The sequence below is a fragment of the Brugia malayi genome (assembly GCF_000002995.4).
Source record: "Brugia malayi strain FR3 genome assembly, contig: Bm_v4_Chr3_scaffold_001, whole genome shotgun sequence".
Classification (NCBI taxonomy): domain Eukaryota; kingdom Metazoa; phylum Nematoda; class Chromadorea; order Rhabditida; family Onchocercidae; genus Brugia; species Brugia malayi.
Window position 1 is genome coordinate 112305 of NW_025062477.1, and position 24536 is coordinate 136840.

General features: G+C 33.6%; 4 protein-coding genes across 6 annotated transcripts; 2 read left to right on the top strand and 2 right to left on the bottom strand.

The window, feature by feature from the left end:
- Window positions 1–4734: 4734 nt before the first annotated feature.
- Window positions 4735–5810, top strand: Bm1609 (Uncharacterized protein; the record flags this gene model as incomplete). 2 transcript variants are annotated; one of them, XM_043079552.1, is made up of 5 exons in its annotated part: window positions 4735–4864; window positions 5004–5069; window positions 5166–5254; window positions 5384–5479; window positions 5682–5810. In XM_043079552.1, 5 exons carry the CDS (start codon window positions 4735–4737, stop codon window positions 5808–5810), a joined length of 510 nt encoding a protein of 169 aa, XP_042935486.1. The 2 variants fall into 2 exon arrangements, with proteins under 2 accessions (XP_042935486.1, XP_042935487.1); XM_043079553.1 differs by having other exon boundaries at window positions 5678–5806.
- Window positions 5811–7993: 2183 nt separating this feature from the next.
- On the bottom strand, window positions 7994–10249 carry Bm1781 (Uncharacterized protein; the record flags this gene model as incomplete). Its single annotated transcript, XM_001897473.2, has 6 exons — window positions 7994–8157; window positions 8292–8388; window positions 8740–8881; window positions 9166–9300; window positions 9982–10079; window positions 10232–10249. The coding sequence occupies 6 exons, from the start codon at window positions 10247–10249 to the stop codon at window positions 7994–7996; spliced, it is 654 nt and encodes a 217-aa protein (XP_001897508.1).
- A 1241-nt stretch (window positions 10250–11490) lies between these two features.
- On the top strand, window positions 11491–16974 carry Bm6720 (Transmembrane amino acid transporter protein; the record flags this gene model as incomplete). The annotated part of the gene is made up of 12 exons (XM_043079554.1): window positions 11491–11646; window positions 11991–12085; window positions 12512–12575; window positions 13020–13151; window positions 13348–13544; window positions 13846–13930; window positions 14380–14613; window positions 14895–15000; window positions 15640–15767; window positions 15927–16032; window positions 16383–16456; window positions 16696–16974. The coding sequence occupies 12 exons, from the start codon at window positions 11491–11493 to the stop codon at window positions 16972–16974; spliced, it is 1656 nt and encodes a 551-aa protein (XP_042935488.1).
- An 881-nt stretch (window positions 16975–17855) lies between these two features.
- On the bottom strand, window positions 17856–24106 carry Bma-usp-5 (Ubiquitin carboxyl-terminal hydrolase family protein; the record flags this gene model as incomplete). 2 transcript variants are annotated; one of them, XM_043079555.1, is made up of 16 exons in its annotated part: window positions 17856–17981; window positions 18074–18183; window positions 18378–18549; window positions 18785–18931; window positions 19137–19331; window positions 19400–19579; window positions 19890–20067; window positions 20399–20508; window positions 20616–20774; window positions 21042–21147; window positions 21521–21712; window positions 21997–22175; window positions 22370–22508; window positions 22599–22708; window positions 23326–23480; window positions 23944–24106. In XM_043079555.1, the coding sequence occupies 16 exons, from the start codon at window positions 24104–24106 to the stop codon at window positions 17856–17858; spliced, it is 2421 nt and encodes an 806-aa protein (XP_042935489.1). The 2 variants fall into 2 exon arrangements, with proteins under 2 accessions (XP_042935489.1, XP_042935490.1); XM_043079556.1 differs by lacking the exon at window positions 18785–18931 and having other exon boundaries at window positions 18074–18201.
- Between the last annotated feature and the right edge of the window lie 430 nt (window positions 24107–24536).

The following is a 24536-nucleotide window of genomic DNA, read 5'->3' on the forward strand; positions in this document are numbered from 1 at the left end:
GTACTGATAATCCTACCACACTAACAGTAAATACCTTCTCTTCTCGTCATTAAACGCAACGTAATGTGTTCCATTAATTTATCATAATTCATTCATAATGGTTTAATTCTAGTAGTAAAAGGCTTTTCGCTTTTCGCTGTAAGAAGAGAAAAAAATATGCAAACAGAGAAGGAAATACCGTGAATGTATTTAATACATTAATTTCTAATTTTTGTTTTTTGGATTATTCTCGAGTAAATGTTTTCTGTTCGGATCTAATTTCAAATTCAAAAGTTGTCTGTCTAATATACAAATATAGATGGTGACAGATTCGTTCAGTGAGTTAGTACTATATGAAGCAAAACTGAAAGATGATCCTATGATGTCAAAAATGTTTTTTCCAACATTGCAATTTCAGTTTACCATGCAGTTACTATCATATCGGCACAAACTATAAATTATTCTATTCTTATCTCAACCTTAGAGAAAGTAGACAATTCTTAGAAGAACAAATACAAAAAAAAAGACAGACTTCAAAGTTAATAAACAGTACTACTACAAGCTACAAAAATCAGATCAAAAATTCCTCGGTAAAATGATACTATAGCAAAGAAATAACCGATAACTGTGATTCGAGATTTTAGATTGCAAGTTAAATAATTCAATAAAAAATTGGACTGTCGATCCTATCAACTATTTGACACTAAAAAAAAAGGAATAGTCCAAAAAGCAATTAATCAAATAGTTTGGTTAGCAGTGTGATTCATTCCTAACACAGAAAGAATAAAGCAAAGTGTGCAAGTACTGTCGGACTTTTGCGAAAAGAAAATGTTACCTAGCAATTTCAGACTAAAAAGTTTGTGTTATGGATACGGTGTTCCAAATCAGTATTCATAATAATAAACGAATTGGCCAACGAATTAAAACAGAACAATTTGATGAACATTTTTAGGTGATCAATAGTCACTTTGGCTATAACAACGGAAGGATTAGCAACTACTCTACATTTCATTAAAGTAAACCGGCTACCGGAATTCATACCGATTGTAAGCTGTATCCTCATAACAAAATTAATTCTTATCAAAATTGGTGTCATGCAAAAAGAAAGAATCTGAGAGAAAATTGAAGTGTTGCACCTTTGACATAAGTGTAAAGGAACAATAATTAGGCAAACATAAGATTTTAATTATGTTTACACTGAAAGTCAACCGAGATAAATGAGGAATAGAATTTCAACAAAATAAAGATAATAGACGAAGTATCATTTCCAACTTTAATAAATAAATATTTCCAGTCTAATTACACTTATTTCAGTCAGATCATCAATTCCATACAATGAGTAACGATGACACACAAAGGACATCGCGAAACTTCCCAGAACAACAAATCCAATCAAATAAGATACCTGGAAGATATATCTGTCACAGAGATCGGTAAAAGTGTCACTCTGTCCCTTCTACAGAACTGAGCTGATCGATTTCTTAGCAAAAGATGAATGAAAGGAGGAAGAGATGAAGTGAAGTGGAAAGCACTAACGGTAGTAGCATGAAAGGCAAGCAAGCATTCCGGGCAGAATGAAAAGTCGGGCAGCAGCGAGTGATGAGTAAGTTACCAGGAAAAAAAAAAAAAGAAATAAAAGGAGAAAAAAAAAAAAAAAAACGATTGCACAGATTAAATTATGGTTATAGTTTGATAAGAAAGTTAAAGATTTCCAACTTTTCAACTTGTCTTCTTAATTTGGCACAGAGCCTAGCCTCAAGCATAATTCAGCCTGAAATAAGCTAATGCTTATTGAGTGGAGAAGCAAACAGAAACAAAAAGTTGGAGCAGTGTGAATTGCACACTGCACATAAACACGTTTGCATGTGTCACTAGCAGCGCTTATCATCAAAACAGCAGTAGCGCAAATGTCTTTGTGTCTATGTCCTCATTCCCACCTGTTTCACGTGTTGACATCTGCCCACGCATGACTGTCGTCTGTCGTCTGACGTTTTTGAATTTCGACCACTCCAGTAATGAAATACAGCACTTTTTCCCTGTATGCCTCTAAACACTTCTCATTCTATCTCCACCAAATAAGAAATTGATGATATCTTAAAAAACCAATTATAATAATAATAATAGCACGTTGATTCCGTGCACTTGAATCACGCAATTTCTCTCCATCACACGTTCTCGCTAAAATATTCACTGAAAAGTTAGCAAGGATGTACTCGAGATCGCTCAACTGCTAATTTGTCAAGATCCATCAATGCATCTGTTACCATTAAATGTCTTAAATTTTTATGCGTAAATCATAAAATGAAATCATTGTTGGAAATCGTAAAATGAAAATCGTAAATCATAAAATGAAAATCATCCTCAAACAGAGATAATTATTCTATCAGAGTGCTAAATCCATGAAATTTAACTAAGTTCTCATCGTGAAAAAAAAGATTCTTTAAATTGGAAATATCCCGGAACTGTTCTTCTAAGCATTCACAACGTCAAATGCAAAAATGCCAAAAGTTCAGGGAAAGGGGGGGGGGGGGGGGGGTGGGGGGGAGAGAGAGAGTTACACGAGACATATCACATCCCAAAACATCAAATAAGCAAGTGTCTTCGGTGCTTTTACTTCATACTGTGACCCGTCAATGACCTTTAGTAGTATTGAATTTCCTTTTAAACACTTCAATAACAAGTATTACTAATTTGTTAGAGAATTAATTTCGATATAAAATGGAACTTAAAGAGTTCACTTTTTCATTTTCAGTTCTCTGCAAATGACATAGTCATTCACTTTCATTGAATTAAATTTTTAACAAAACTAATGACCCGACCAATTGCATCGTTTGTCGTTCCTAAATAAGCCAGATGATTGCTTGGATTACTGATCACTCTCGACATGAATTTTTGGTTGAACGGACTTGCCACGGATCAAATATCATAGTTCATATCTCATGACCTGTTTACAAAAGTATAAAGAATTATTCACTTTCTGAGAGACATTTGGTATCGATAAAAGTCACATAAATGTGACACTCAAAAAGAATTCACGCAGAAAAGTGAAATTTTGCAAAGGAAAATCTAAGATAAGATGAGTATACTTGCTAATTTCCATAAATTCTATAGATGAATTATTCAGAATATAATCTCCCGGAATTCGTGGAAATCTTCCGGAATTCATAAAATTCCTTCCTTTAATTTGATTTATTATTGATTTTGACGATTAATTTGATGAAATTTCGAAATATTTAGCCCAAATTTCACAAAAATATTTCTAAATCTTTAAGAATAAAAAAAAAAAAAACTTAATTCTTTTAAGAAATTCTGTCTATTTGAAATGATTTGAAAATATTTTCATCGAGGAAACTAACCTTAAAATTCTGCCATTTTCGTTGAAATTTTCTTCTCATCCTTTTGTTTTGATGAGGAATGAACAAGCATTCATTCATTAGGTCACCTATTTGCTCTTGTCCTTAACCTTCCACTAGCAATTAGGCCAACTATTTGCTCTTGGCCTTAACTTTCCACTAGCATTTAGGAGCCTAGTTGTCTATTCCATCGCTGTATCTTTTGATTGGTTCCATATATGTACGTACATACATTTGTATTAGTACAAAAGTTGCAGCTAATTAGTCTTGATTCTACTAAATTTAATAAATTCATGAAGTGGTGACGTCACCCACGTCCATATCTATGGCTCGAAAGATAGAAGTCATCGGGAAATAGCGCATTTCCTGGAGAGGGCAGAGAGTTGGTGAGATAAATATTCACTAAATATAGCTTTTGGATGGTGGTGAGTGATGGGAAGACGTGGATAAAGTGTAGGAGGTGGGATGACGTGTGGGGAGAGGTGGAAATGACGTGTGAGAGGGTGGGCATGACGTGTGAGAGGGTGGGCATGACGTGTGAGAGGGTGGGCATGACGTGTGAGAGGGTGGGCATGACGTGTGAGAGGGTGGGCATGACGTGTGAGGGAGTGGGCATGACGTGTGAGAGGGTGGGCATGACGTGTGAGAGGGTGGGCATGACGTGTGAGAGGGTGGGCATGACGTGTGAGAGGGTGGGCATGACGTGTGAGAGGGTGGGCATGACGTGTGAGAGGGTGGGCATGACGTGTGAGAGGGTGGGATGACGTGTGGGGAGAGGTGGAAATGACGTGTGAGAGGGTGGGCATGACGTGTGAGAGGGTGGGCATGACGTGTGAGAGGGTGGGCATGACGTGTGAGAGGGTGGGCATGACGTGTGAAAGGGTGGGCATGACATGTGAGGGGGTGAGATGTGACATATGACAGGAGACGTGTACTTCGGCTGATATAGAGTTTAAGCAATTACTATTTGTAGATAATATCTGGAATGATTTCACAGTATGAAGTAAATATTTTAAAGCATTAGTTGATTAGAATACTTTCAAAAGGATGAAATATTGAAATTAAAGCTGCACTAATTGTATTACATATATTTCCACGATCGTTGCGAGATCTGATTCGTAAAAGTTAACGTTGCTACTTGTAGAGTTTTTAAGAGCACATTTCTGGTTGACATTTTGCTAGATGTGATTGCACTTCTTAATGTTGATGGTCAAATAACAATTAAAGTCATAGTGAACTAGGATTGTTATTCTTAAGGACAAGATAAGAGTTACTGCTTATAGGTAGCCAAGTAGGAGTGTGGCTTGTGCTTACTGCGCAACAGACGAAGCGAAGCGTTTTTGTCTACTAATATTAATTATTACCACATGTTTGCATGCTTCTACTCTTTTTTCCAGTCTTCATGTTCGAGCATCTAAAGGATACCGTGAACTGTATTGCATGTGGCAAAGAGGAGCACATTACTGTGAAGGATGTTTACGACATGTCACAAACTAAGAACGAGAAATATCGTTGGAAGCATGCTTTTCAGTGTATGTTTTTTCAAGCAAATCTTTTCATTTTAAGCAATTGAAATATTTCCTAAATTTGTTCCAAATTGTGCTGCTACTTTATTTTTTTTCTAAAATCCATGAAATTTTACTTTTCAAACTATTCAAATACATTTTCCAGTACCATCGCTGTTTCAAACTCTTCCACATCGTTCGCATTATTTAAAAATCAATCCGAATGACAAAGGTAATGAATATGTGTACTTCGGATAGTGCTAATCTTGAGAGGCGAATTGAGATTGCACCAAATTGCTTATGAATATCTTTTCTCTTTTCTTTTCAGGAGAATTTAATGCACGGATTAATATGGATTGTGCAGAAACTGCTGTTAGGCTCAAAATATACGCTCAAAAATACATAGCAGCATTTGAAGTATTTAAATTTTATTATTTTTTCCAAAGATATCTTGTTAAAATTTCCATGGCATTATCTTTTGTCTAAGGGTGTTATCAGGAATGCTGTGAATAGCATACCAATATTAAAATTATTTCTTAATTCTAGGAGAAGTCGGTGAAAGGGATGAATACTAAAACATTGGGAAGGAAGAGATTATACAAACAGAGTGCCAGCCATTCTACAAATAATATTCTGTTTGATGTGAGAACTTACATTTTCTTAGTTCATTTCCGCTTATATTATTTACTATGGGTTTTTCGAATTTTAACATTTTATTTTTGTATGATCTGCATAGTACATCAGGAATTAATAATATTTGTTGTTATTTGCAAGCATAAAATGACAATTAATTAATTAATCGGCACTTAAATGTGTTGTTTTACCTGACAGTATCCACAGGCAGGTATTTGTACAGCGCGTAACGAACAGCACTGTAATGAACCATATTTGTCGTCAATCTCACCAAGTGCTTCAGTTGACACAAGCGTTACCACTCTTCAAAACTTCTACATGCTGTCACAGAACTGAGTAATTAAATTATTCGTTCATTTCAATCACTTCATACTTTCATCAATCGTAAATTCAGAATCGGTTTGCTGTTCTGCTTATTTGATCGGTTTTTAATTTCAAATGTCTCATCCATCCTGTACTCTCATCAATGGTTTGTGTATTGTTCTACTTAGTAAGCCAATAATTTGCGGAAAACTTATTTATTTAGACAGTATATACTGATTCTTGATATGAGTAAGCAATTAAAAATATCTTTGTTTAGAGAATAGATTAAAAGATTGTTCACGTGGATTTTCCAACTTAAATATATTTTACTATTATTTTACCGTCGATTATTCCTTTTTTGTCTTAATAACTTGGACATTTTTGTGCCACAGATTTTGGAAATTTTGTGGAAGAATTATGTTTTTGACAACTTTTTCCCCAAGTTATTTAAACGATGTTATTGAAGTAGTGAGATCTGAATGAGGTTAATTTTTGACAATAGTTTCTTTCTGTAAATATTGCATTGTAAATGTATGAATTTGCTCTAATTTCTTTCAATTTGAAAGTAGTTTTTAAAACATTTTTTGCTGAGAAAGTTTAAGCATTTATGATTTATTCGTGAAACGTATTTATGTGTTTGAGAAAGTTTTCGTAAGGCAATGTCCTAGTTCAATTTGTTTTTTGTTCTATGAGATATATTCTGCGAAAAGTTCATTTTCACTCTAATAAATCATTATCTCAAATTTCTATATTCTCCTAACCTTTACTAAAATAAGTTTGGATAAATTATGTGAAGTTTGTGGAAGAATCTGATAGGTCGTATACAATTAGCTATCATTCATTCGACTGCTAAACATTCAAAATATCAGCCACTAAAGGATTTTTTTACAGTTAATAATTTTAATTAGTAATAAAAGTAAGAATGATAGTGGCAAAAAGCAATCCATAGATGGAATAGATTAGCTGTTCTGTCTAAATTTTCAAATAATTATCATAACTATCCGGAAATATTCCACGATTGGATATCAGGTACGAAAAGGATGTTCTTGTCGTCTAGGATTATCTAAAGCTAAGAATAGTGCCAGCAGTTCTAGCTGGTATCATATACACCGAAGCCCTGGAATTTTTTTTTTTTTTTTGTTGTTCATTCTATCAGCAGTATTTATGAATTCAAAAAATTTTTCAAAGAAATTTCACTTCGAAGCTTGTAGTCTCGGAATTTCAAATTCTATTCGATTAAAGAGAATTAAGCAAAAATTGTCAATAACTGTGAATTACTTATAGAAGGTGTTGAATATATCGATAAAAACATAATGTTTTTATTGCTTAAGCTTCGATGCGACAACAGAAAACTCAATTGCAAGAAACTTTAGAAAATGATGCGAAACAAATTGATTTGCAGTTCATTTTAATGTGTCATCCTAATCGAAATATTAGCATTCAAAATTTTTATTTCCAGTTTAGTCATAATTGCAAAAAATATCAAAAACTATTCGGTGTACAAATGAAATGCTAAAGCCTTCAAGATAATATTCTAAATTTTCCGAATTATCTCATGGATTTTCCTATCATTAAAGACAAAGGGTGTTTAAAGGGACGCTGTAGGAGGAAATGCAGAATACCGGAATAATATATCATTCCGTTTTTGATCAACATCCAATTAGACAGGGAATATCTTGGCTACCTCCATTGATCATAATCTTGCAAGCAATTTGCAACTCGTATATTCAACTTGCATTGCAAATGAATTATTACATTGTAAATGAATCAAATTTTGTATATTTTATTCATTAAGACACTACACATGAAATTCAAGCGCAAATTCCATGATGAAACATAGTGAAGTACTAAGAATGTTGTTGTATATGCCGGAAAATGGATCAGTAGTCGATCAAAATAAATAAATCAAACAATTAAAGTCAACTAGTTTATAAGTAGTTCCTCAACGAACGGAAAAAGTAAAAATATGTAATTTAAAGAGGTGTATATTCATTCGGCAGTGTTTTCCTATATTATATCAAAACTGAATCAGTAAGCATTTGACAGAATAATTCAAGATCTGTTAAGTGTTACCCCAAAAATACAGTTTTCATTAGGAACAGGATTGAAACAAATAATTTGTATCTACTTGAAATAAATAATTTGTATTTACTTGCCATATTTAGCTTCATCTTGTCCTATTTTTTCAATTTTTCAGCATTTTTCTTCTGTCGTATCATTTCAGTATGCTGAAAGTAATAAACTAGTAGCATGTCTTGCACTCGGTGTTATGTAATTCATCCAGTTTTGGCCCCAATAGATTCGTTCGTATCGTCGATCTTCCTCCCCTATGAAGTTTGATGGATAAAATAATGCTCCTGTCCCAAAGACACCATTCAAACGACCTGAAAAAAAGTTTTACATTTCAGAACTTTTCAACTTGGTGCCAGATTTGATTAAATTTTTTCCTTCCTTCGAACCTTTTAAATTTTTATTTGTTTAATTTTATGAAACATGACAACTAATATAATCAACTTACCTCGCCAATATAAATTATAATTATCTATTCTGGATGTTGATGTCGGGAATTCGTTCAGCTTCTGATAGGACGGTTTTAGTTTCAGTTCAGACACAGCCTATAGCGTCCAAAGTATTGAAATTTCATAGTGAACAATATTTACTACAATAATATTCCTGAACCAGCCTTCTCAATTTTAAATGAAGTACTAAGATTGCATCTTTGTTGACTCAGAACAAAGATGACGTATCCAACTAAATGTAAATGTAGGAGACAGCTAGTGACAGCTTGAATCTTTCTTTTTATTAAAAAAGATTGATTCCTGATTTCTGATGATCTGACTGATCTCATAGTTTCAGTAATGAATTTCGAAGAACAGGTAAGATAAACAGCTCGACCGGTCTACTTGTTAGCTTCTTCAATGTCAATCATTACATCATGAATACACTCTACGCCCAAAGAAAAGTACCTCGTTCATTTCTGCCTTCGTTTTCAACAAACGTTTCCGGTAAATTCTTGGCTTCGAGTACTTTTCCAGTGCAAGTTTCCATTCTGCCTGTTTCGGCACATAACTTCGAAATGTTCCAAAGTATCGTTGAGTGTCACGATCCCTTCAAAAATCACGGCATATCGTTATCATTGTTAATGTGTAAAGGATATACTTATGCTCCATGATAGTGCAATATTTTCCACGTCTTCTTACATTAAAATAACACATTGAAATAGAATTTGGAACAAATTTTCATGAGAAAAAATGATTCAAATCATTTGCAATAAAACAGTAAATAATCAAAGACAGAAAGCATAGATGGGAAAAGTCAATGTTTGTTAAAATTGTCTAAAATTGTTTAAGCAGAAAAAAATTTCATTCAATAACATTGCAACAAAAACATACTCATAAGGTATTCCATTGCTTGGTGCTAACGAAGAGAAACTTTTTGATTGGCGATATTCACCCAAATTTGGTTGATACATTTCGCGAAGGCTATAGTAACTGGCTGTTCTCCAAACATTCTCGACAGGGAAGAATCTACATGTTGCATTATCTGCTTTTAACGAGAAGAAATTTTGTTGACAGATCATTTAATAAAAAAATAATTGTCTTAGGAATGTTAAGCTTTTCTTCGAATGAACAAGAGAAGAGAAAGAGAAAGAGAGAGTTTCAACAAAAGTCTTTTTTACGGAAATGAAGAAAGATACAAACCAATTGTTTTCAGAAATTTCAGAACCTATCGCAAAAGTTTTGAACCAATTGTTTGATTATAAGTATGAAAATAAGATTGGCAAATTAAATTTTCAAGTGGATGATTTGTTGAAACGCTTTTACATTTCACATTTATGTGGAATTAAAGCGAAACAAGGACCAATCCGAAAAAGAAAAACGCATTAAGCCTGAACAAGTTTGATTATGTTTGGAGACAGTGAAATCTAATTGCTAGCAACTGGACAAAAGAAAAGTCACCAGAATGAATCACAATTTCATGCTGTGACTTGAGAATTAAAGCATCTGAGAAGAATAGATACCGAAATGACCAAAAAAAAATCTGGAAAAATGATAAGGGTCATCTGTCCTCCTCTAAAGCACAAACATTTCACTGTTTAAATAATACATAAATGGAGATGAACGGTGAAAGCTCAGTTCTCAAAAAAAGTTTTATCACAAGTCTGTTGTCATAAAGTTGTAAATACAAAATTCCTATCTGTCACTTACACCTTGGAGACGATTTGTTTGAAAGTGTCGCTAGGTGTGACATCAAATCCATCATGTACCCTGTATCGCCAAGTAGCATCATCCACCAATTTACCAATCTAAAAAGTCACACTTTTTTCAATGACGTCATTCTTGTCTTGCAGTAACCTTTTCCGGTTACGTTAAAATATTTTTATCTAAATATTTGATAAAAATGAAGTTTGCAATGAAGATAAAACATTTCGGAACAGAAAATGAATAAATTAAATACCTCCTGGAAAATACTCATCCTGAATAGATGATACTGAGAGTGAATAGATAGCAATAAGAGTGTAATAATAAATAAAACTGAGATACACAGAGAGTAAAATTTGGAACGATAAGTTCAAAGGAGCGTGCACACACGTGGAATGTTAATGGGTGCAAAGAGAAAGGAGTATTCTCGAGTTCAGTCGAGTCAAGTCGAGTGGATCGAATATCATTTAGAAACAAGAAAACAAGGAAAACAATCGGTGGATCAGCTGATGCCAATCGAAATTGTCTTCTGTTGGCGCTCTTTGCCATGTGAAAGTATTCGAGCACTTCCGTAGTTTTTTTCTTCCTTCACTCGTAGAATCTATTTCTCTATCCATCAATCAAAACTCTCGAAAGCAGAATCCACTAAGATTACTCGAATCATCGGATCAGTGCTTTAAAAAAACTTTCCAAGCAAAATCGACTGCACTTAGCACAAATAATTTCTCAAAAAAAAAATTTCTAAATAACTGGATCAAATTGTTTGGATCAAATTGTTAACAGAGTTGACAGAATTCCGGAAAGACCGTATACTGAAGAGCCGAAACGTCATCTTCAACCGATAATACTAACTCAAAAGACGGGTCTAATGATATTCTCATTTATTAAGTGGGTAACATAAATTGTTAACGTTGCAACGTATGAGTCGCTACGTGTTTTGCTCGATTTTGCAAAAGACGAATACAAACGTGTTTTTTTACATGAGAATACGTGAGTGTGACGTAGGTTGACGTGCATCACGTGTTATGTGGCATTTTAAGTAGGTGAAATGCAACCAGTTATAAAGGACAATTTCCATTCTAATTTTTTTTAAAAAGTTGGAATGTTTCTGTATCCAAAATGATCCTCTCACGTCTGTAGCAGATTAGACAACGTTTTTCATGAAGCGTGGCATTACGTTGCTTCCGGATAAATGCCGTATTTAATGGAAGAAAGAGTATGTGATTGTGCTGTTGCTTGTTATGTATAGTTCATTCTGCATTTGAGACGTGCACTTCATATTTCTGCAATTGTCACGTGAGCGAGTTTTTAATATTATTATATTTTGTTTGTTTAATGGCGACAACTTCAGCTTACGACAACACGTAGAGCTAAAGTATGAGTATTGAATCAGTGACAGTCGTGTCGTGTCACGTGAACCATAGAATATAGTACGGAAATATGTCTTTTTCATATGGAACTGATGACGGAGAGTAAATTCATGATATTTTAGTTTAGTGTTGAATAGTGTGAAATATGTATGCTGCACTAAAGAAAGAGGAAGACCGAGATGACCAAAGGAGCATCGAGCGATCATTTTTATCGAAATTCAACCAGTGGCCACATGTTTTCAATCTTGCGAATTGTATCGTTGGTGTTAGTATGCTTGCCATGCCGTATTGCTTACAGCAGGTATTGAAGAAAATTTCAATTCACGTAGTGCATGTTGGGTCTATTCTCCACTCACATATTAAAGGGATTATGAAGAGAGGGTAAATTTGTAAGATGAAATAAAACAGATTGTTTTTCATTACAAAACATGCAGTCATATCATAAAATTAAAGGTCTTTACAGGTACCACATAATTATTATATTCGAAAAAAAAAACCAATTTTATGCTGTCACGTGACGCTTAATACGCGGCACTTGGAAGTATTGTTTATAGTTGCGTCAGTAGTTTTGTATGGTTATTCAGACACAATTTTATTAAAACACATTCTTTCATTTCTTTTCCTTTCCAATTTCTTCATTTCCAGTGCGGTATTTTGCTTGGTACCATTTTAATTGGAATTTGTTCACTATTGACCAAAATTACTTGTCATTTGTTGTATCAAGGAGCGCTCCTGACAAGGTATGAATCCATAATTATATATTTAATTTCCTTCTCGTACTTTTTAATTGCCCACTGGGTTATATACTATGTTATTTTGTTGTAAGCAAATATTTATTATAAATATGTATTTGCTATAAATATTTTCAAGTTCACTTCATTTCTCTAGCTTATTTCATAAATGCATCAACTTTCCATTCCTTCTTAATTCCATCTCGAAGAAGATAGCTCATATTTCTTCGAAATTCGTTCATTTTTGAATTCTTTTAGCGATGATTGGAAACCACGTATCTAATCATTTGAGTTCCTTTTTTTCTTGAAATTTGATAATTACGAATGAGATTTCGAAAGTCTAATAAAATCGATTTCAAAGCTAGGTTTTTAAATTATTAATTTGAATTTGTTCTTCCAAATGTGAGAAAAACTTCAAAAAAGCGAAATTTGCAGACGTCGGAGTTATGAATCTATGGCATCGCATGCTTTTGGTAGCAATGGAAAACGTTTAGTTGAGGTCAATTTCGATTTATCTATGCACTAGGTTGCAAATTTATCATCATTTTGTAAATTTCTGATTTAAAGTAACTGTTTGCTAGAAATGTGCAGTCGTTTAATTAAAAACTTAAGTTCTGTGAAGAGACTTAGTGGTTTATTTAGAATTTTGATTTCAGTTTTCAACTTGCTATTTAGTTCTTGCATTAATACTGACTATATGATTATATTTCACTGAATCACTGATTATATTTTGGTTATATTTTTATTATGGCATAATTTGTATCCGGAATTATATCCAATTCCTTTTGCCTTTTTTTTAATACATTAATATTTGAAGACACTACAAGTGTACCAATATTGTTTGGTTTGGAATTGTAATTTCAGGTTTTCTTCATATTTTTGAAGCAATTGAATTTTAAATCTTATCTTGTCTTATTCAAATTGAAGCCATCTTATTTTGCAGTTGCTCATGATTTTATTTTTAATGTCGTGTGTTATATCGTTCATGGTTGTTATTGGTGATATTGGTCCTCATGTACTGGCCGATTATTTGGAATTACAAGCACCTACTCAAAGGTTGCGAATTCTTGTTATGGTGAGCTGTTTTTTATTTTCTCATTATTTCATTTTTAATTTCTCATTTTATTCGAAAAATTTCCCTTAAAAACTTAATTTTAAAATTGAAAGGTTTTAAGTGTACGAAATTTGACAAATGTAAAATTTTAATCATATCAAATTTGTTTTGAAGAGTGGATATTGGAATTTATCGAATTCTTTTATTGAAATTTCAGGTTGTAATCTTTTTGTTTGTTATATTGCCATTATCACTATTCCGCAGCGTGACTAGTCTATCGAAAATTAATTCAGTAACCGTATTCTTTTACGGCTTATTTGTATTACGCATGTTAGTTGAATGCATTCCACGGATTTTCAACTGCAATTGGAGCACTGATATACGATGGTGGCGGCAAGAAGGTTTACTCACCAGGTTATTTATTTGTTTACTTATTCAGTATTGCGTAAATGTAGTTAATTTTTTTCAAAGGCAGGACTTACACACCTGATGAATCGAGTGAGACAATCCCTGCTAACCATTTTTGAATCATTAATTGTAACTCATTTGTAGATTTAGAAGGAAAAGTTCGTTAGTTTCATTTTAGTTTGGGGCAACTTTGAAAATTTCCTTCTTCCTACTTTTTATAAGGTTTAGGTGAAATGTCTTTTGACTTTTATTCTTTTAGTGACAAGTTTGTAATGATTTATCGAGAAAGTTCTGAATTTTTTTTTAGCTTACCCATCATTTCAATGGCACTGTCATGTCAGACGCAGTTGTTTTGTGTCACTGAATCTATAACGGAACCATCGGCTGCTAAGGTACAGTTTTTGTTAGGTGAACTTTCTATTTCGATTTCTTTCTTTATTCTAAAGAAAAAGTTACCTCATGGAATTAGTGAATACAGATACATACTGCAAGATATTACATTATACTTTCATACAGCGTATGATTCTTTGATTCCTCCAACTTTTCTGCATAATTCTTTTAACGACATTGAAGAATACTGAAAAGCTTTTTTTATTCTAAGCAAATAAGTTGTCTAGCAAGATTAAAAAAACGAATGAAATTCATGCTAGGTGAATTCTAACATAAATTATTTCATTTAACTGAAAAATGGAACAAAATTCATTTAAAAATGAGAAATAAATTTCTAGTTTCCCTTTTCAAGTACTTTGTATCCATAATTTCTTAGATATTTTCGTGAGTTAATTTCAAACTGAATTTCTACTACCTAAAATTAACGAATAGTTTTAGCTGTAAAATTCAGGTGGATACAGTAGTTTCTGGAGCAGTGAATATCTGTAGTAGTATGTACGCAGCTGTTGGTTTATTCGGATATGTTGCTTTTCACGATGTTGAATTATATGGCGATATTCTCCTATATCTGCAAAGTTCTTTACTGACCCAGCTAATGAAACTAGCTTTCATGTTATCGGTAGCCGTCAGTATCCCACTTATGCTGTTTCCAAGTCGAATTGCATTCTATAATCTCTTGAAATCGGTATTTTTTAGTGATACTCTTGATTGGATAATCATGAAATCAAATTGAAGAAGATATCTTGAAGTGTTTGAGGTGATATGATCTCTGAAAGGATAAAGAAAGACATAAATTCCTGAAAAGCGGGAAGCATCAGAGGGAAATGAAGAAAAGATTCAGGATTTCTCGAAGAATTTATGAATGATTTTTTAAAGAGCACCGGAGATAAGGCTCGAGAAGTAAAAAGATGAAGTCTGGAAATATCATAAAAAATTTCTTTGAATTTTTTCCTACGCGCTTTACAGGATGCTTGTGAATACGCTATGCTACGTATGCCTTCGTTAATATTTGTTTCATTGACAGTATTTCTCTTGTCTTCGTGTTTATTAGCTGCAGTAATTGTACCGAATGGTATGTTTATACTTTTTAAGGGAAAAAGAGGTAAATTTCAGAATCGATTCATCGTTTTCCCCTTTTTAGAGCAGCATTAATAACGTTGTGCCGAGAGGAAAAATTCTTCCTACTCATTTCCTTAGTAGTAATCTTTCAATTCAAAAAATAATTTTTCGTACTGCGGAAGGTAATCGGACTGTATTTGTGATAGAAAAAGTGATTTGATAGAAGTTTTTCGGATTTTCGACGTAATTATTATTCCAACATTGACGTGCATTTACATGGAGCATCAGTCACCATGTTTGGTTCTTTTCTGTCCTCAATAATTTTGTTCTGATCAGTTGCCTTCGCTGCATATTATTTGCACACAATCTTATCGGAGGAATCGGCTTACATCGTTTGCAAGAAACGCAAGTAGTTCTTGACGTGCAGCAAATGTTTCGTGATTGCATTGACATGTTTTACGTTTTCCTTTGGCTAAGGAATTCATTAATATGAGGATGAATTTTATTTCTTTGCTTAAAAGAAATAGTAATTTAAATAATATTGTCATTTCTAATAATGTCAAGATTGTCCAGGTATTAATTGATGTATGAGTGTAAAAATTGAGATTTTTAAATATTAAGTCGGAAAGATAGTGATTGAGATAATCTTCAGTTGAATTTATTCTCGGAATAACGGGTGCAACTATTGGCTGTCTTGTAACGATCATCATTCCATCGCTGTTATTTTTATCAATATCTCGTGGCATCGAACAATATCGTGCTTTGATGTTTTATGCAAAAGTATGTGAAAAAACTCAAATAGTGAATGTAGGATTTCGTTTCGTTTAGTCGCAATTTATATTTCACAATTAACACTTCGTTCCTGAAAATTTAAACCTAATTTTTCAGTGGCACTTGGGATTTTGTGTGTTTGCTTTCTTTTCATAGTAAGATTTTCAGGTATCGATAATAATCGGTTCGCTTATGCTCATCGGAAGTACATGGGCAGTTTTACATACAGAACAGGAGACGAATGTTGTTGATATTATTCTACCTAAACAAATAGGTTGTTTTTAGATGAATCCCACCTAATTTAATGGTTTTTTTTTTAAAAAAGACATTTTCGAAATTTTGGAAATTATAGTTAGAAATATCGCATTACTTTTTAAAGATGTAAATATGCGTGTTAAATCCAGCATCTATGTAGTAGGTGCTAAAAAATTTATAAATGCTCTTCGCTTTTTTTATGGAACAAACATTTTACAGTGCTAGGACTTACTTATTACTTCAGGAGATAATGAAATGAGGTTCCATTACTTCAGTCTCTTCTCGGTATGGTAAAATAGCTTTCTTTTTAAACAATCTCACTTCTAAAGGAGAGAGGGATAGTTAAAAATTTAAGAGAATTTTTTTCAGATAATGAAAGAGTGGAAATTGCTTTAAAAAATCTGGAGAAGTTCAAAACTGATGACAATAGCACGAAACTACAAGCATGTCTTTTAATATATTTTATGAATACTCCTAATTTATTGTTGAAAAGAGATCAACGGACTCGCTTTGCTTAGTACTTAGGGTGTTTCAAACGTGAGGCAGTGCCTAAATCGGTAGAATAATAACCATGAAGTAACATCCTTACTTTTGTTAAGCTAAATAATTAGCAAAAAATAAGGACTTTGGGAATCTTTTAAAGCTTATGTGAGGAATATGAAGTTTTACCTTTCTGCTTTAGAATACGTTTTCGAGAGGAAAGCAAAATGAAGAAACAGTAACGTCCAGAGAGGAAAAATGGAAAGGGAAACAAAATGTGGGCACTGTAACGAATGAAGAAACAAAAACACTATTACATGGAATTAAGGAAAAACGCAAAGCGCAGAGTAATATTTTAAAAAAGCAACAGACGATTGCTGATGGACCAAAGAAGCATAAAGAATTAATGGAAATGGTCACCATGACAGGCATTTGGAAAATGAATGCAAGTTCAGAACGGACGGAAGAAATCAATGTTTAACTCGTAAATTTCTTTAAGAATGCGAAGTTCGAAGAAGGAGATCACAACTTGAATTGTTACACTTCATCACTGAACTAAAGGAAGTGACTCTTTGGTCTCCGGTTGCAAACCATTTAAAATAATTGCTGGGAAAGGTTCGCCCTTAACTTATGTATATTGTCGGATTTTCTAAATGAATACGTTTTCTATGAATTCCTCTAAAACATTAACAATGGGTTATTTCGATACTTTGTAAAATAACGGTGAATCCTCTCAGTATTAAATGGAACATTAAGGCTCTGAATTCAGTCTATCTCCTATTATCTCCCAAATAAAGACGAATTGCTATAATGCAATCTTATAATTCGGTTGTTGAGAAACCTGACTGACCCTCTCTCTCTCATTTTGTATTCTCGAAAAATCATAAGAAGTCCAAAATGTCATTAATCAGTCCTTCTTTAATTAGTCCTAACGTGCAATATTTTGCTTAACTCGAACCTCGCAAAGAAGTATCAATTGGAAGAAGCTAAAGGCTAAAATCCAGCTTCAAGTTTCGTATATTATAAAATGTTACGGCATATTTCTTACAGTTTTTCAGCTAAGCATAAGAATGCTGATTTGGAGATAGTGATACCATTCAGTCTCATTAGGTTTCGTCTGTGCCTGATTGAAATATGTTCTCAAAAAAGTTTCATAAATAAAAAAGAAATCAGTGGGTTATTCACAGGAAAGAAATTGTAGGGATGACATATTTATGTCCTGAAATTCCGGAATTTCTTCACAGTAATATTGGCACTTAATTTTCCAGCACTCAATGAAAAAAAGCAAACGTGAAAATTAAAAGCCAACAATAAAAAAGCAGCAATAGCACATAAACTCTCTAGACCAATCATTGAATGAAGTTATTCGTCACATGGAATCACTTCGGGATCACAACATCGTTCATACAGGTAAACATAACCCAACATTGTTGGTGGATTTTGAGATAGAGCTACTTTCTCATCATTGAATAGATACCATTTTGAATCCTAAAGTGACCTTTTATTTAATATATATGTATATTTATTATTATTGCTGTTACTATATAACATAAGATTTCTGCAACGTACGAATAACTTACTTTTTTCATATGAGCAACATAATGCCCTGAAAGTGGTGAGCTTCCCATATGTGATATGAAACCAATTAGACGATAGTGCTCTTTTCCATCACGGCATTCTTTTGGTACTTCTACCGAAAAAAAGTAATCTTCAAATAAAAAGAAAGTCAGTAATTTTTAATGTGTTATCAATTAATATTCATGCACAAATGATTTCTCGTTGAAACTACAACTGGAGTATTAATCAGCCCGTGTGTTATTAGTGATTAGTGCTAAAATATAAGTGCTATTACTATACATAAGGAATATTGCTAGTTTTGCTTACCCTTAATCTCCTCATCTTTCCTCTCAGGTGGTATGGTGTCTACATTCGAAAAAAGCCAATCAGCTGCATCATTTATGCCAGTATTAACTTTTTGAAGAGCATAACGTGCCTGATAAACAGAAAATCCGAGATTTGTAAGTTGTTCAATCGCTATTCCGTCAATATCACTTGCCTGCAATGATGGTCATATTTCGAGAATTGTTAAGGAAACTCTTACATCTCAAACAGTTTAAAGCGAATTCCAAAAAATATACTAACTTCCATGAGACCATTTCCTGGTATAAACTGTAAATGGCAGTGGTTAAATGGAATGCTCATTTCCAATAGTTCAAAATATTCCTATTTATTTTAATTCTTCTAAATACAACTGCCTTAGATGTTAATTGTAAAACTCGCAACGCGATGACCTTTGACCACAAGTCAGGATGCTCCTCGTTGATGTCCCTATCACCAACACTACGCATGTACCAATCTAATGCTGCATCGAAACCAGTATTCTTGGTTATGTGAATAGCACGACGTGCAGCTTCCGGTGTAATACCTGATTTACAGAGCTAAACTTCAAGAAAACCCATAAGTAAGCACTACGACCTTTTAATTACCAATAGCTTATACAACTTCTTTTTTGGAAATCTACCTACTACTGCAGCCTCAACTTCCAGCCACACCATTCATGAAGGGGAATTATTCAACCGTGTAATTCAACAATCTACCAATTTTTGTTACGTCGAAATTATTTGCAATTAATTAAATAGTAACCTTCTCAAAAACAGCAGGATCTATGCCAGGCAACGGTCGACCCAACGTTAACTCCGATTTAGCAGATGCGTGTGGTAGCAACATCTCTTCAGGTTGTTTCCCATAGCCACGAATTGCTTCCAAATTAATTTCATCTGGCATTTCTACATTGACATCCAACTTTTTCACACTGTAGTCCTCTGCCAAGGTGAATTTCTGTGAGGGGAAAAAAAATTGGTAGTTCTGGAGAAAAAAATTTTTTTTAGAAAAAGATTGATGCTAACTTTAAGCTGTATGATTAGGTAATCCGGAAACGTGGCGATGCTGTATTGCTCGATGGCTCCTTTCACTTCATCCGTTATCGGCGATCGAAAATCATCAATGTGCTGCTTACCAAATGTTGCTGACAAACATTCAGCAAATGACACAGTAGGTCGTATTGGTGTCTCTGTTTCTGATGTTTTCTAAAATATAGATACCAACTTTAAAAGTTCACTTCAACTGCTTGACAATGCTGTCTTAATGCCTCGAATGCAACACATTCCTGAGTACCGATGCATTTATGCAAGCCATTAACATCTTAAAAATTACAACTCGACATTTTCTCATTAGTAGTATAATGGATACAGATAAACCCAGAAATATGATTTATTTCTATTATCTAAACTATGGTAAGACCGTAAGACCACTCATTATTGCAAGATGCGAACGAATATATTTATCTTTTGACTTTATAGCAGAAATATAAGAAAAGAATTTTTGAAAAAAACATACTACGGGTTGTTCAGAAACACTTTTCTCTGGTACATTCAACGAAAGTACTACTTCTTCTGTGTAACTATAACGGACTCTATTCGTTGCCTTATCTTCTAAACGCTGCTCTAGTTTAAATCGCACTGCATCAACTGGTTTCGGTTTCTTCATAAATTCATCGATTCGGTCAAAAAGTAATCTGAAAAGAGAAATCGATGCAAACATTAGAACTCAAAAAATTACTACCTGAATGCTATGTGTCATCTATTTGAATGTCAGATATCATTTCCAAGAAACAAATAAGTTAATCACTATATGAAATTTGAAAATTTGTCTTGGCGTAATTCGCCTAAGTCCTTTATTTTCTACTGGTAGAAAATCTTTTTACATAACTATAAAAAATGTTTTCCTTCCCAAAAAATTCACAAGAAGCAGTACGTATTTGTCATGTTCCAGAATGTTTTTGTAATACAAATCCTTTTAAAAAAAGAAATGGCAATGCATTTTATTTCTTTTAAAATTCAAAAAACCTTATGTATTCATCAACATCTTGCTGTCGTGTACTTGAAAATTCCGCATTTCCTCTTGATGCTATTTTCCGGAATTGTACTGGTTTGATACCGTTACAGTCACTGTCCTTCTGAAATTACCTCACAGTTAAATATGAAACAGGAGACAAAACAACGGATGTGTGATTGTGTATATAATTTATAAATACTTATAATTACACCAAATATAATTACTTACTTGGGAAAATTCACCGCTTAATAAACTCGAAAATACTTTCGCTGTCTGACAGTTGAAATCATAATGAGAATCGAGTATTGCAACGTTGAGGAAATGTTTTTCGCATTCTATTCCGTAAGCTTGTACGATATCAGGAATTTGTAACAGCATTTGTAGTGTCTAAAAGTAGCAAAAGCTTTTGCATATGTTATGACATTTCCACTAGTCTTTCAATGAGAATTAAGTTGAAATAGCTTTGCGAGTTGTATAACTATAACTGACTACAACTAAACTGTATGCACTACAAAAACCTGTATGCAGATGAAGAACCTACATGATAATGAATGAAGAACAAACCGTTTTGCAATGAATGTACAATACTTACCGGAAAACACACAAGGAATCCATATGAATTGAAAAATAGAATTACAGAGAAATGGCACTTACTGCACTGATATAACAAGATGAGCCAATGTTTATGATTCCAGTAAGGCCTGGGCCATAGACCAATTCCAGATTTGCACCATCCTCCTGACACATCTCCCATTCCCATCTTTAAAAAGCAAAGCACTGTGAAAGACATTTTTGGCACATCCTTCTCGATATTTTATCGAATCAATTTCCATGAAATCTGACCTGGACACTTAGTCACGGTATGACAACGGCAATAACTGAGCAATATCGGAATAGGCAGGATGCACCTTCGGAAGCTTTCAATGCAAGCCAAGGTGACATGGCTGCATGTTGACCCCGAGGAAGATCAGAAGTGTAAATCACAGAGAGCCTACCAGTAAAAAACTAAATTTGACAACCGATCGTATCCGGCGTGCAATTGTCCAATATCCTAAGGCGTACTATACTGGGTAACCGGACAATTTTAGTAATCTTCGGATCGAACTCTGAACAGAAAAAAACACAACACTTACTTCTGATTAAGGTCAAGCTCCATTTCAAGTGTACTTTTTTCAGTCTTTTCTGTTTTATCCATATCAATACCAAAATGAATCAAATGTTTTTTCAAGTTCGGATCACGAACTGATTCGTCTTCATCGTAACTAAACACATCTGCATCATCTTTCGTAATTGTACCTAATTTCACGACCAAAGGATAACCAGTCCTGAAAATGCACCACGAATAAACAAAAATCCTTTTCATACCCATCTTTTGCAAAGAACTATGTTTTTCGATAACTATTTAAATAATGTTTTATTACATGCAAAATATAGTTAAATGAGTTCATTTAATTACAGAAGTCTGATGCCCTGCCACCCGCTTATATCATACAGATTTTTAAATGCCTTGTACATAAATTTTAATTCCAATTGAACAAATCGTACTCCAACAATAAATCAAAGGCAACAAAGCTTTTTTCAAAAGATCAGCATTTATAGTAATTCATACAAGTCAAAATGTAGCCGCGCATGATTTCGACCTTTGCTCATTACTCCTTCTTGGATAAACTGCGAACGGCCACACATAATTGCACCATCAGTTAGATTTAACCATAAGTTCTCCTTAAGATCGCATCCTTCTTCTTCACATTTCCAACCCCACGGAGGTATTCTCTTTCCGTTGTCCATCTTTACAAATGAAATTTATCAAAAATTGCTAAATTTCGTCAAAAAAGCGAAAATACAATGACTTTAGTGATCGTAAAAACCAGTTAATTTCGACTGCCGTTTAACACCAACAATCTTTAGAACTGCGCCTACCACTTGTAAATCAAGACCCACATTGTTAACAATAGAAAAAATTTTTAAAGAAAGCTACGTACTTGTTCCAAATTTAAATGCCTTGTATTCACCCGCGCTTCACCTTCCCAAACATTAATTCCTTCTTCTATTATCTCCTGTCTTTGCACCCCTTCATTTTCGATAATTATCTGGCAAACTTCTGTCAATTTCGGTGTAAGTCTGGAAAAAGTAATTGCAGTTATATGCAATTCTACCATTAAATGCTGCTGATCCCAAATTCATATACATGAAACACTGTGAAAAACAAACCTGCTAAGGGGAACCTTTGTATCGAAATCTGGAAGAAGTACAACTGCATATTCACTTTCAATCTCATATTTCGGACCAGAGCTAAAGCCTCCTTCAACACCTATCGCAAGCTGCAATAAACATAGCCCATCAAAACACTTAAAATTCATTGAAACTGATAACGTGAATGATACGTACATGTTATCAATCCATAATTTTTTTTTTTTTTTTGCAAAAAATGATAACGATCCATCACTTAATAATTTACTTCATAACAAAGAACAAAATAAGCAGGGATATTTAATTTTTTAATGGTAATTTCTCAAAAGTCATCTTACAATCTCATATACAATGAAATGCACAGTGCAACACGCTGTGAAGACTATTCATTGACGTACGATTTTTGGTAGGTTATAAAAAGGTAATAGAAGCACGAAAATTCTTTCATCAGCCATCTTGCTTCTTGAAAATAGTCTGACAGTTTCTCTCCCAAATTGTCCTGACTTCTTAAACAGCGGCTTTTCCAAGATCATATTGACCAGAATAATTACGAAATTCACCAGACGTCCCGCGACAATTCACTAGTTTAGTAGCTGTTATACTGATTTCATAAATTTTAGCTGACCTTACATATCTATATATAAGTAGAAACAGACGGACAGGCAGAAGATAAGGAAAAACAGAGAAAGAGAGAGAGAAAGTAACAAATTTCTTCTAAACCTAGTATATTGAATCGTATTTCACAAACCTTGGTAACTTTATCTTGTGGTTCTTCGGCTTCTGGTAGCATCTTTTTAACTTGCTTACACCACAGAAAACCTTTTCGTGCCGTCCGCTTATAATAACCCATCGCATGATCAATACAAAATCCAGAAAACCCTTCCAGACAAACATATAACCCACCTGAAACTACTTACATTTTCATATTTCTACTTTTACCAATGTGATTCACCAGAAAAATTCACTAGATCCATAAAAATTTACCAAAAATCCAAAAGATAGTTCCAGGATATCTCAGTTCATTTAAGATTTATTCAGGAAGTTTTTGCCAAGAAATTCTTAAGATTAATTTCAACAACTAACTTTGGGATAGAGAGTAATGCATACTACAAAAACAAATTTCGGCCTGTTAATGAGCGATATCAAAAAATAATATCCTAACATTTATTCATTCCAGTTATACATTTGCCTTTTATCCGAAAATTTTCGGCTTATGATTCATTTAACAATTACAGCTTATTTCTTTATTTTCGCTTAAATTAATCTTTTTTACTACAACTTTACTATCAGTGCTTGCCTAAATTATTGCTTCAAGCTAAGAAAGGCTGAATCATATTTCATCCTGAAAACATAAATGAATATCTACCTGGATGGAGAGGAGTCTTGAAGCAATACATACACTCATCCTTGAATATCTTATCACCCAATGTTGGAGGACGATATGTTAAGGAACAGATCTTTGATGCGACATCCATTTCGCTCCATCTATCTGTTGATGATGACGATGATGTCTCACATATTTCGGCCATTTCTACGAGCAAATTCTCACCAATTTTTCCAACAGATTTTCTTTCTAGTGAACAAAACTTTAAGCCTTTAATGAGAAATGCAACGTTACAGAAAATTTCTGAACTAATTACTGATATCACTGCTATCAGGAGCACAGAAACCACACAAATGTTAGACAGTGCTATCTCGAACAAAGACCGATTCCATTGCACAGACTATCGCCAACAAGAACTGAACTAGCCACCAGGGATATTATTAATGGACATATTTTAGGAATTTGCCTTACAGAAAAGTAAGCAGCGGACGCCGCCCCAGCATCATCGGAGTTGTTCAATGAGTTTGAATGAATAAGGGTAGTTAGGGTGTGACTAGGGTTTGATACTCTCTCCATTCCGTGATATTAGTCACGCAAAACGTGAACTTATGATAGCCGAAAACTTTCATAAGTTA